The sequence below is a fragment of the Anguilla anguilla genome, chromosome 2 (genome assembly GCF_013347855.1).
Source record: "Anguilla anguilla isolate fAngAng1 chromosome 2, fAngAng1.pri, whole genome shotgun sequence".
NCBI lineage: Eukaryota > Metazoa > Chordata > Actinopteri > Anguilliformes > Anguillidae > Anguilla > Anguilla anguilla.
The window spans coordinates 57,158,429-57,170,630 of record NC_049202.1 but is presented as its reverse complement, the minus strand read 5'-3'; the positions used below and the strand labels follow the sequence as shown (position 1 = coordinate 57,170,630).

At 45.2% G+C, this 12,202-nt stretch overlaps 1 protein-coding gene across 2 annotated transcripts in view; it reads right to left on the bottom strand.

Moving 5' to 3' along the window:
• spata20 (spermatogenesis associated 20) overlaps nucleotides 1-9,508 on the bottom strand; it is a 30,640-nt gene extending 21,132 nt beyond the window's left edge. Inside the window, exons 1-12 of one of the 2 annotated variants that reach the window (XM_035406452.1) lie at nucleotides 9,079-9,508; nucleotides 6,820-6,963; nucleotides 6,664-6,728; nucleotides 6,257-6,411; nucleotides 5,696-5,839; nucleotides 5,315-5,516; nucleotides 4,885-5,015; nucleotides 4,413-4,517; nucleotides 3,661-3,735; nucleotides 2,902-3,114; nucleotides 1,908-2,100; nucleotides 341-509 (exon numbers count right to left, since the gene is read on the bottom strand). In XM_035406452.1, coding sequence (XP_035262343.1) covers nucleotides 341-509; nucleotides 1,908-2,100; nucleotides 2,902-3,114; nucleotides 3,661-3,735; nucleotides 4,413-4,517; nucleotides 4,885-5,015; nucleotides 5,315-5,516; nucleotides 5,696-5,839; nucleotides 6,257-6,411; nucleotides 6,664-6,728; nucleotides 6,820-6,963; nucleotides 9,079-9,272 — 1,790 coding nt within the window. In that variant the 5' untranslated portion in view covers nucleotides 9,273-9,508. Of the gene's footprint in view, nucleotides 1-340; nucleotides 510-1,907; nucleotides 2,101-2,901; nucleotides 3,115-3,660; nucleotides 3,736-4,412; nucleotides 4,518-4,884; nucleotides 5,016-5,314; nucleotides 5,517-5,695; nucleotides 5,840-6,256; nucleotides 6,412-6,663; nucleotides 6,729-6,819; nucleotides 6,964-8,271; nucleotides 8,478-9,078 lie in introns of those variants that run through there. The other variant, XM_035406454.1, reaches the window with a different exon arrangement.
• Nucleotides 9,509-12,202: the final 2,694 nt, after the last annotated feature.

The following is a 12,202-nucleotide window of genomic DNA, read 5'->3' as shown; positions in this document are numbered from 1 at the left end:
TCAATGCATGGTCTGGTAACAGCACAGAGAGAGAGTGTGCAATGACATATGTTCAGTTCTCCAGATGGTGAGTGGGCATTGATGTATCTATCTTTGGGAATGGTGAGTGTGTAGTGATGCATGGTCTGATTTCAGCACGAAGAGTGTGTGCACTGACATATGATTTCAGCATAGCAAACGTGTGAATTGATGCATGATCAACTTTCCACATGCTGAGTCCAGGCATCATATTAATACATGGCCTCGTTTCAGCACAGAGCGTATACTGATATATGGCCCAGTGTCAGGTTTCAAAGTGCGCATCAGAGAGAGAAGAGCAGAGCAGAGAGCACTGACTCACATCTGTTCCACCTGCATCTCTTCCCCGCGGTAGCAGGAGTGCAGGAGTCTTTGCCCGGCCTCGTCCCACAGCTGATCCCTCAGGAACTGGGCTGCCTGCTCCGCCCGCTCCACCAGCGCCCTGTCGCCCAGGACGGCGCCCACCCGCGCAAACCCAGAGAGCATCAGTCCTGTGGGGAGGGGACAGCCGTGTGAGCACTGCAGCCACGTGCAGCACAGTGAGGACTAGAGATTGTAATACAGTACTGAAGAGGACTGTGCGTATATACTGTACAATACGATACAGTGCGGACTGTATGTTTAGTACAGTACATCACAGCAGTGAGGACCACAGCGCATAATACAGTACTAAGGAGGAATGTGTGTATATACAATACCATACAGTGAGGACTGTGTGTGTATACAATACCATACAGCAAGTCTAGGGCTGTACCACACTGAAGAGGAATGTGTGTACCGGTATATGTTTTGCAGTACAGTGAAGACTGTGTGTGTACCGGTCAGTGAGCACTGTGTGTGCCTACGTGTGTGTGTGCACAGTTGAATGAATTCAGTGTCACATGCTCTATGGCTGTGCAGATATTCAGTCACTCACATCATGTACAGTATGCGCATTTCTTTCCTACCCTGATAGTCCATGTTGCACACTCAACGGTAAAAGACCCAAGAGAACTTCCTAAACACCTCATCAGAGTGAATATTCTGCAGTGCCTGCGAGTACTTTTCCCACTGCCAAGAAGGGACTCTCAGCTCTGATTAATGTGTAGGGTGAAGAACAGCAACTGCAGGTTGAAGTCTCCCGTTGAAGTGAATTAGGAATGTAATGGAGCACAGCAGGCCCAGGAACACTTCAGTTAAGCAAAGTCTCAGACTTCTCTTAATTAAGAAATCACTTCATTAATCACTTTCCAAGCGTGTATTAGTCACGCAGGAAGTAAAAGTCCTGTGTACGCCTGTGAAGGAGCTGGAAGACATAGGACTACAGCCAGCGTGCACTCAGAAGAACTTCAAAGCTTTTAAAAACTGGCAGCGAGCCTAAAGCACAAAAATGCTCCAGGTGGAGAGGAAATGTTATAATACTGTACTGTGTGATTATCAAAAGCCACAGAAAAAGGATAATTCTTACTAAAGTTATCCCTCCAGAACAACCATCTAGCCTGACACAGCATTGTGGGCCATGTGTCTTGGTTCACTGCAGTGACATCTAGAGACAGAGGTTCAACAAAAGAAAGTTCTGGAAGGTCAGAGCCTTGGCACAAGTTCTTTACACTAACCAGGCCGCCGGCTCTACATACCCATCTTTGAGATTCCTGTCTGTCTACCGCTGAAGCTAGAATGTTCCTTATGAATATGTAAGAAAAGGGGTAGGATGAAGTTAGTGCCACAGAAATGAATGATATACCCTTGAATACACTTCTTCAGGAATGTGCAGGAGCTGTAAAATACCACTGGAGTCTCCTGTTACCATTACACTAGTTAGAGGACAGAAGGAACACCGGTGATGAGCATCTGGTGAGATTAGAGAATCTGTGCCCTTGGATGATTGGTCATCTCAGCGTCTCTCTTACCATTCCAGGAAGACAGCATCTTAGTGTCCAGGTGAGGGGGCGGGCGGCCCTTCCGGACCTGTGCCAGCTTCTCCCTGCCCGCGGCCAGCACCTCCTCGGCCTTCTCCACACTCAGGCCGAACTTAGCGGCGGTAAGCTCCACGGAATAGCGCACGATTAGCACATTCTGCCCCTGTAGCTCCCCATGGGGGTCCTGCACACAGGCAAAGAGAAGCAGATGGAGAGGAGACAAAGAGAAACATGGGGAGCTCTGATTTCCATGCACAATAACCCTCTGCGCATTCATACACTGCACATGCACACACACCTGTCCACATAATGACACCCAAGTAGTTTTAAGTGACCCACATCCATATAGCCCATCTGGCACATGAAATAGCAAATCACATGGAATATAATATTTTCAATTCTGATGTGGACCACAGTATTTGTATTTGGTCCAAAATATATGTATATCCAATCTGGCCACTTGTACAATTGTGGGGACAGTGGAAAATGCGCACACACATGCACTCCAGCATGCACACCCACATGTGCACACATGCATACAAACACACACACACAAACGCTTCGCACACACACACACACAAACACACGCATACAAACACACACACACACACCAACGTGCACACACAAATAGACACACACACACACACACACACACACATGTTCAGGACATGCACACACATACACACACACATACACACACACGAACGGTTCGCACACACACACACACAAACACACGCATACAAACACACACACACACACCAACGTGCACACACAAATAGACACACACACACACACACACACACATGTTCAGGACATGCACACACATACACACACACATACACACACACGAACGGTTCGCACACACACACACACACACACACACACACGCATACAAACACATACACACACACCAACGTGCACACACAAACAGACACAAACAGACAGACACACACACACACACACACACAAACGCACTGCTCTGTACCTGCTCAGGCGCCACGTTGCCTTGCTCCTTCACGCCGTAGTGGTGCATGAAGATGTCTGCCTGCGTGGCCCCTCCTGTGGCCCCCTCCACAGGCTCCCTCAGCAGGCCCCTGATGTCCCCTGCGGTCCACACACAGAAGGCTCCCTCTTTCTTCTCACTGGACTGGGCTGTGGGGAGCGAGTCTGCGTCCTCTGCGCTGTAGAAGCCCCCCGACTGCAGGGCAACAGAGAGGGAAGACCCTTCACTAACCTCACAAACATCCACATCCAGCTGGCCAGCTCTAGGCCTGCGCCACCAGTCTGTCGCTCTCTACACTCACAACTTTTCACACAGGCAGATCTCCGGGCAACTTAATACAAAGTGACCTCCGTGGAACCCTACAATTTGTTAAAAACATATTATGCAAGAGAACACATATCTATGAAAACAGGTCAATTCTATTTGCTAGTCATCTTTATTATGCGTATAATAGCTTAATAAATCTTGGGAGGGATAATTATTAGGGCAGGTATTACTTTGTGTGTGCTGCTCAATGCTGTTGACCCATTAATCACTTTGAGGGCCCGTCCTGCCCTGCTCCGGTGTACAGAAATGAGTTGACCTCCTCGGGCTGGTTTTAGGAGATTTTTCAGCGCGTGCCTGCCTGCCCGCCTGCCTCCCCCCCCCCCCCCCCCCCCCGCCTCTCGTTACGGTGACGGCAGGCGGTGCAGCGTCAGCAGAGCGCGCGGCCAGGTGCTAATGAGCGAGAAGATTGCTCACCTTGTCGCTCAGGTCCCGCGAGACGTAGAGCAGCACGTCCCGGGCCACATCTGCAAAGAACTGCTCCCCCGACACCTACTCCAAACAAAACACAGAAGACCCCTCAGCCGCCTGTCTGCGGCCCCCAAACTGCTGAGCCAGGCACAAAGCGTCCATCTACCAGCCTCTGGCTGTTTGCTCTCCTGTTTCCTGCAAAATGCAGGTTACCCTCCATTTTACAGAGAGAATACCCAGGAAGAGGTGACCCATAATCTACAGGTCAGAGAAATATATACCCTGGCGGACGGACTATAATCCTTTAACAGATGTATTACGCATCAAACATCCAATGCACTGTTTGCAGTCCAGTGTACCAGGCTGACGTGGTTTCACTGTAAGTCTGGCCCAAATAGAGAGTATACTAGTGGAGTCTTAGACTACATTTACTAGGGTTCTTCATAACTGTGGAAAAGCTAAAACAGTTCCTTGGCTGGAAATTGGACCCTTAGAAACACACACACACACACAAATATATACACCTAAAGGCAAAAATTGTACATGTACACACACACAACCATACATACCCCCCCTCCAACCCCCACAGGAACATGCACATCCAAATGAACAGATTGTATATTTGCACATGGGCAGGCACACACACACACACACACACACATGCACACAGGCACAAACACACACACACACACAAACACATGCACATACAAACACACACACCCACACACACACACACGCACACACACGCATGAACGTACCTGATAGGCGGTAATGTAGGCCACTGCCAGCTGAGCCTGGTCATACAGCATCTTCTCAAAGTGGGGAACGTGCCAGGAGGAGTCTGTGGAGTAGCGGTGGAAGCCCTGAGGGAGGGTGGGACAGGAAAAACGGAGAACAGAGCTCAGGGAAGAGACGTGCCACAGCGATGAGAGACAGGGCCGGTGAAACACAGAAAACAAACAATGTGAGAAAGGAAGAACAGCCGGTGGAGAAGAGGGGCGGGTAACAGGACAGGAGAGGAAGGGCATGCACATTCAGCTGAAAGACGTAGGGAATATCTGAAATGTCTCTTTGGTGCAGGTTTAGCCCTGTCTGCTCAGTGGATTTCCTGTATCTTTCCAATTAGAGAAATTATATCTTCCTATCATTAGAGGAGGCCGAAGCAGGAGACATCCAGGGCAGGCGAGGGAAGCGTGGTGCGGGGGAGGGGGTCAGGGTGAGGTGCGCTACCTGCCCCACGTGGTCGTGAATGCCCCCGAGCGCCATCATCCGCAGGGTGTGCAGGGACATGCGAAGAGCCTCGGCCCCCTCTGCAGTGGAGTGGTTCGTGGCCCAGAATGTCATGAGGAACATCAGGTTCACTGTGCAAGACAGGCAGCGAGCAGCCCAATCAGGGTGACGAGGAGGAACACAGAGACCCGTGTCTGACAGAACGGTGCACTTCCACGCATTAAACCGTAAACGACTGTGAACAACCATCATGATAAATAAAACTGAGGGAGTTTAATGAGACGTGAGATCAACACCCGAATATGGCATGATAAAAAATGTAATAAATGGAATAAACAAACAAATAAATACATAAATAAATAAGCAGGTTTCAGTGGCAGCCTAGGATCCATGGACAGCTGCACTGAATTCATGTGGAAATTCTGCTGACCTGGAGAGGGGAATTTGGGCATTTCAGTGAAGCCCCCATACTCTTCCTCATATGATTTTGCCAGCTGGATGAAGCACCTCTTGGCGACGGTGATGGCGGGAGGGGGCAAGTCGTCTGCGCTGGCTGCGATGGCGCTGCTTTTCTTCAGCGCTTCGATGACTCGCTCCCCGTTCGACTCCAGAGCGTCCCTGTTACTACGCCACTGCAGGATGCACAGGGAAGCACATCAGCACAAGAGGATGCTAACTCTGCTATGAAAGCACACGCAAATATCCACGTTATCAATTATATTACATGCTTCAAAAGTGCTTCTGACAGAAAATATATTCTTTCTCATTATGACAATTTAACATTCTAAAGCAGACAACCATGCTGTTCTACCTGCTCCATAATGCGCATTAGTATGGTTTTGAACCCTGGCCTGAAACCAGTGTTTCTCGGAGGGAAGTATGTGCCCCCAATGAAAGGTCGAAGTTCAGGGGTGAGCCACACACTCATTGGCCATCCTCCTCCCCCACTGGTTGCCTGGAGAGGGAGACAGCAAATGTTTTTTTGATACATTTCCTCCCCTTGTAAGACTACTTTCGTTTTTTTCTGTTATCATCATCATTTTCAGATTAATGTTTGACTAATTGGCTTCAAATTGCTTGATAAGCTGACGCTTCCCTATGGCTTCAGAAAAAAAGGGCTAATGAAGCAGCACAGCTGTGCCAGAACAGCAAATCTGTTCTGCTTGTGCTCCTCAGAGGTCCATGCTACAGTGACTAAAATGCCACAAGAATTTTATAAAAATTTATATTTATTTAATTTGATAACAACTGCAGCCATGACACTGATATAAGGAAAGCAATGTTATTTTAATCAAAATGGGACTGTGGCCAGAATTTCAAGGACATATGACATCTCAAACCACACAGTAGGAAACCCTGGACAAGGGCGCACCTGCACAAATGTCATGTACACCTTGTCAACATCAGGCCGCTCCTCCCTGTCCACCTTGATACAGACAAAGTTATCGCTGAGTATCTTGCCAATCTCCTCATCCTCAAACGACTCCCTCTCCATGACGTGACACCAGTGACAGGTGGAGTACCCCACTATGAGAGCAGGAGGCACAGCAGAAGGTGTGGAGAGTGAGAGAAAGCCTACATATTTAGGAGGTGCCTTACCACACCAAACCCCAACACGTGCAATGAGGAAGACACACATGACACAGATTAGTGAGTGGAGCAACATCATTTTTTAAAGTATGTAAACAGAAGAATGAAATATTGGGTCTTGTGCATCCCGTGGCACACTGGCATCCATGGGGGAGCATTATGATGTAAGACCCAAAAAAAAAAAATCACCTGACAGGAAAATGGGTTTGTCTTCTTTTTTTGCTTTGTCAAATGCCTCCTGTCCCCATGGAAACCTGTGAGACAGGGATAAAAGGCTTAAGTTAAAACATGTGGAACAGGCAGAGGGCTTTCTTGAGACACAAAGTGTCGTCAAAAAGGTCTCACCAGTCCACAGGGTTGTAAGCATGCTGCAGAAGATAGGGAGACCGCTCTTGGGCCAAGCGGTTGCTCTGTTTGGTGGGAGATGCCGGTGGGCTGCTCTTCCCTTCGCCTCCAGATGCCATTCTGAAACTGGCTTTCCAAGTAGTCCTGAAAATAATTATCAGGTGCAAGCACACCATTAGACGACAAACCAAACTTTATTGAAACTTTTGCTCTTTCCAGTTAATTCCATAAAAGCGCTCGAGGGCCGATCCATTTCACAATACAGTGAGCAGTGAGATATTTTCTTGATTTGGCTCTGTACTCCAAATTTTAGATCTGCAATCAAACAATTCACATGTGGTTAAAGTGCTGATTCTCAGCAATTATTAAAGGGTATTTTTATGAACTATGATTTCACCATGTAGAAATTACAGCACTTTTTACACATAGTCCCCCCATTTCAGGGCACCATAATGTCTGGGACAAATAACTACACAGGTGTTTCTGATTAGTCAGGAGTGTTCAATTGCTTCCTAGGTACACGTATAAGTGCTTTATCTAGTCTTGATTCTAGGCTTTTGATTGCTTTTGGCACCTGTTACTGGCATTTTATAACATAAGGACCAGAATTGTGCCAATAAAAGTCAAAGAAGCAATTATGAGGCTGAGAAGAAAGAAATAAAAAAACAGTCAGAGACATAAGCCAAACCATAAGCATACCAAAATCAACTGCTTGGAACATCATTAAGAAGAAAGAGAACACTAGTGAGCTCAGTAATCACAAAGGACTGGGTAGGTTAAGGAAGATCTCAACAGTTGATACGTGACAAATTCTCACCATAATGAAGAAAAGCCCTCAAACTCCTGTCCAACATATGAGAAACACTCTTCAGCAGGCAGGGGTGGATGTGTCAGTGACTACTGTTCACAGACGACTTCACAAACAGAACTACAGAGGCTACGCTGCAACATGCAATCCACTAATTAGCCACAAAAACAGGATGGCCAGGTTAGTTTGCCAGGAAGTACTTAACAGAGCTTGCAGAGTTCTATAAAAACATACTTTGGACAGACAAGAACAAAGATTCACTTGTATCAGAGTGATGGCAAGAACAAAGTGTGGAGGTCTACATAAAATCCATAGCAGCTCCTTCATCTGTGAAACATGGTGGTGGGGCACGTTATGGTTTGAGCAGGTATAGCTGCCACAGACACTGGCTCACTTGTCTTCGTTGACGATATAACTGCTGATAGCAGCCACAGAATCAATTCTCAACCAAATGACTCCAAACTCATTGGACTATGCTACAGCAAGACAATGATCCCAAACACACTGCTAAAGCAACAAGAGTTTTTCAAAGCCCAAAACGAGAACATTCTTGACAGGGCTAGTCATTCACCAGAGCTGAATCCAACTGGACATGCAATTCTTATTCTGAACAAACATGAGCTGAAGATAGCTGTAGCACAGACCTGACAGAGGACCAGCAGAAGTGAAGATACTCAGCACCTGGTCATTTCAATGGGTCACAGACTTAAACCAGTCATTGCATGAAAAGGATATGCAACAAAGTACTAAACATTACCACTTTTTTTACGTAACTACATTTACGTAACATGTATATGTCCCAAACGTTATGGTACCCTGAACTGGGGGGACTATGCATACAGTGCTCTAATTTTTACACGGTGAAACCAAATACCATGAAAAATACCCTGTCCCAGTATATACCCACTGTGATTTGCCAAAAGCACTAACTGACTTCTCCTTCTACCAATCACAGTAAAACGGGTGGGGAATAATGAAAGGGAGAAAACACTGCGTCACAGGAAGTGCAACGCTGTTCCCCAAAATAATACAATTCATCCGATCTCCTGCAGCTACCTTAGAGCAATTATTTATTCCGTACAACAATTAAATAAAAAATAGTACTGGATAGCACAAATCATATACAAGGTAGCTAGCGCTAGCTAATGTGTCTTTACTATCTAATAATTAGTTCAATGTTTAACTTGTATCGATATATTGAAAGGAAAGAACGAGTGCCCTTCGCTCGCACACAGACGTTAACGGCTCGTTCTGTCGTATATTTTGGTTAAGTACGAAAGGATAGATCAGTACTGCAGTTTATCGATATAGCTAACGTAACTTTACATATAGCGTTAGTAATCGAAATATTGTTCATTGACTTCACGTGAAATTGTAGCCAGCAGTTACAGCAACTCTAGTGGAACAACCCAATCCTGTTAGTGTTGTTTAATCAACAACGATGTATTTACCTGAGACGACGGCTGTGGAGTGTCCTTAGGCTAAGCACGGAAGGGGGCTTGCGAAGTGCTACAGGTGTGTGTCCAATTGCTCTGTTGTACTCTGATGTTGGCGTCCTTTCTAATCTGAATAGATCGTAAGTAAAGCCGGACTTTATTGTACCTCTGTTAGTTGACTGTGACCGTGTCCAGGCCAGTCTTAACATCGTAATGTGTCCCTGGTGATCTCAGTGCAGGACTGCTGCTGAGTCACTACGACTAGCAAATTTTGGCAAAATGCGTAGTCTTTGGGCACACGCTCTATGACAAGTAATTAACTATGTGGTGCAATAGTTGCAGCACTACAAGAAATAAAGCTAAACTTAATTTCACCTTCTTTGTCAATGCATTAGACTAGAACACCAACGTCTCCCCGCACATGCGTAGTGACGTCACTACCTCACTTAAAGTTAAAGCAATATCTTTCCAATATGACACTTGGTTATTGTTCAACATTATACTTGTCAATTGTGTGTGTATATATATATATATATCCAATACAGGGCGATATTAACCCATAGTTATGTAAAATGCCAATATGTGTTATATAAGTTAGCAGACAGTGGCTTACAAATGAAGGCTCGTTTATAGACAAATTGATGTGTGACAAACCAACAATTCGTATTTTAAACAAAGTAATTACCACTACAGGGCTAACCTATCTTCAAAAACTTATACCTATAACATTACTATCCCAAAAACTCAAGAGGGTCATGGTGCAGACATAGTGCACTCCAGGGGGGAAGGGCCGGGTGCACAGAGGTGGCAAAACATAGAGGTCTGGTTGGCGTGTACAGTCTTATGATATTTTGAAGGTACAACAAAGTGGTCCCTATGGCTGTCTGATATGCTAACATAAATGTTAGAATGTTATGCTAGTCGACAGTGGTAGCCAGTGGAAGGAGAGGAGAAGGGTGTGACATGGCCACGCCTGGGGAGATGGTAGATCTGGTGAGCAGCAGCATTCTGGCTGAGCTGCAGAGGTCTGATGATGGACTCCTGGAGATCAGCAAAGAGGACTTTATAGAAGTCCAGATAGGAAATGACCAGCACCTGCCCACAGAGTAGAGTTCAGTAGGAGGGGAATAGGAAGATGCGCAGGAAGAATCTGCACGCTAAACGCACTGCCGTGATGTTCTTGGAGAGGGCTATGTTGTATAGTACCATTTTGAGGTTCCTAGCAGATGAAGAGCTTGATGCTGCGATGAAGAGAACTTGGTTGGGCAGTTTGACATCTCACTTTTAGCCTTTTGACCATCTGTGCAACGCTGAAATTATCTATATTTGCTTTCCATCAAGGACCATATACTGGAAAAAACAAAATTCAACCAACTTGCGTGCTCTGTCCTATTCATGCTATCTTGTATACAAAATATGTATTTTTACCCAAAAATAAAATCTAATTCAATCCAGTCCATGTCTTCCCTGGAATTCCTCGGGGAGATTCCCTGGAATTTTTCTGTTTAATTTTAATCTAAACAGAACCTTTTTGAATGTTTATTTACCTGTATGCATTCTCATTAAATAACCTACATACTATATGCACACTGTGATCGATATTGCATTTCTGATTGTAGTTAATTTGTGCATGGCTTTGTACAGTAAAGCTTAACACTGGGAAAGGGTTTGGGAGGGCCTGCTTAATGATGGGATTTTAAGGAGAGCCTTGAGATAGTTGTGTACTCAAAATAATTACAGATGTTGGGGGTAATATTAGAATACTATCACGTCCAACAAGGCCTGCACAGACGTGCCCTCAGGCTTGAATACTCACCACAACAATGTCATATGCCAGAAGGCCAGTCACGCTGCCTGTTCTGTGCTGGATGCAGGCAGACTGGCCAGAGTTCCCGAAGGACTGGGCTGCCGGAGATGAGACTTCCTGTGGTCGTCTGAAAATAATAGCAGCATTCGAAGAAATAAACTGGCTGTGTGCTTAAAGAGGATAGAATAAATTTAATGTCCAAAGCTTTGAATGTTCTCTCCATTTTCTGCCTGAAACATGTCAAAGACGACTTGCGGAGGCAGTTGAGACATACACCGAATGCGGCTGGAGAATTATAGCATTGTAAACATACTGCAGGTGGCTCTGCCGCAGTAGGCAGATGGCACCCACAGGATACAGGAGCCAGATGACCTTGAAGGACTGTGAAGGAGTGCCAATGGAGATGATACTGTACCAAAGTAAGCCTCTGCATTGGGAAGGAATAAAGTGCAGGTTTAGTCAGTGGCATAGTTAAGGGGAAACACATATGGTATGTCATTGTCAAACATGTTTTTTTCTGATGCATCATTTTGTAGTTTGTTTTGATTGGTTACATTTGCCTAAGTGTGATTAAAATGGCTCCTAGAAAAGTATTTCAAGATGTATCAATGTAGATGCACAACAATTTATCAATTATAATTTGCTTCCAAATAAGGCCGCAGATTCTAACATCCGGGCACTTCCCTTGAGAACTCATTCAGAATACCTGTGACCATTAACAATTTGGAATGTACCCAAGGGTAGATTGATTGCATCTGACATGCTGTCAGGGTACACAGAACAATAGTCCACTTAATCTTGCAAGGTCTGCTTGGACACTCAGTAACCTCTGCGTATAAAATTGAAGCCGAGTAATCTGCCGTAGCAAGATGGGGCCCTTTCTCTGCAAATGGACCATATTCCCCACCTACTCTTCTACATCACCGCAATAAGGGAACCAGAGGCCTTACAACACAGTATAGTAAGTAATGGAATAAATTCGGATGTCCTTTTAGAACTGTTAAGTTTTGTAATTAAGGAAATGGCTTTCCGAAAAGAATGTACCAAGTTATGTATTTCACAGGTTACTCTTAATACCTGCTGATTTTACACACGTCAAAAGACTTCAAATTATATCAACAATATGGTGAATAAAGTCTTAATATTTGAAAACAATATTTTTCAAACTGTCTTCTGTATACGGTATTTTATTTTCTATTCTCACAACCAATCAAATAACTTGGATCAGTCTGCACAGCTGGGAAAATTAATTTATGATGAAGTGAGCTCAGATCCACATTTAAAATGTGATGTGTTATCGTCTTTGTAAACAAGTGCTGTTCTGTTCTTATC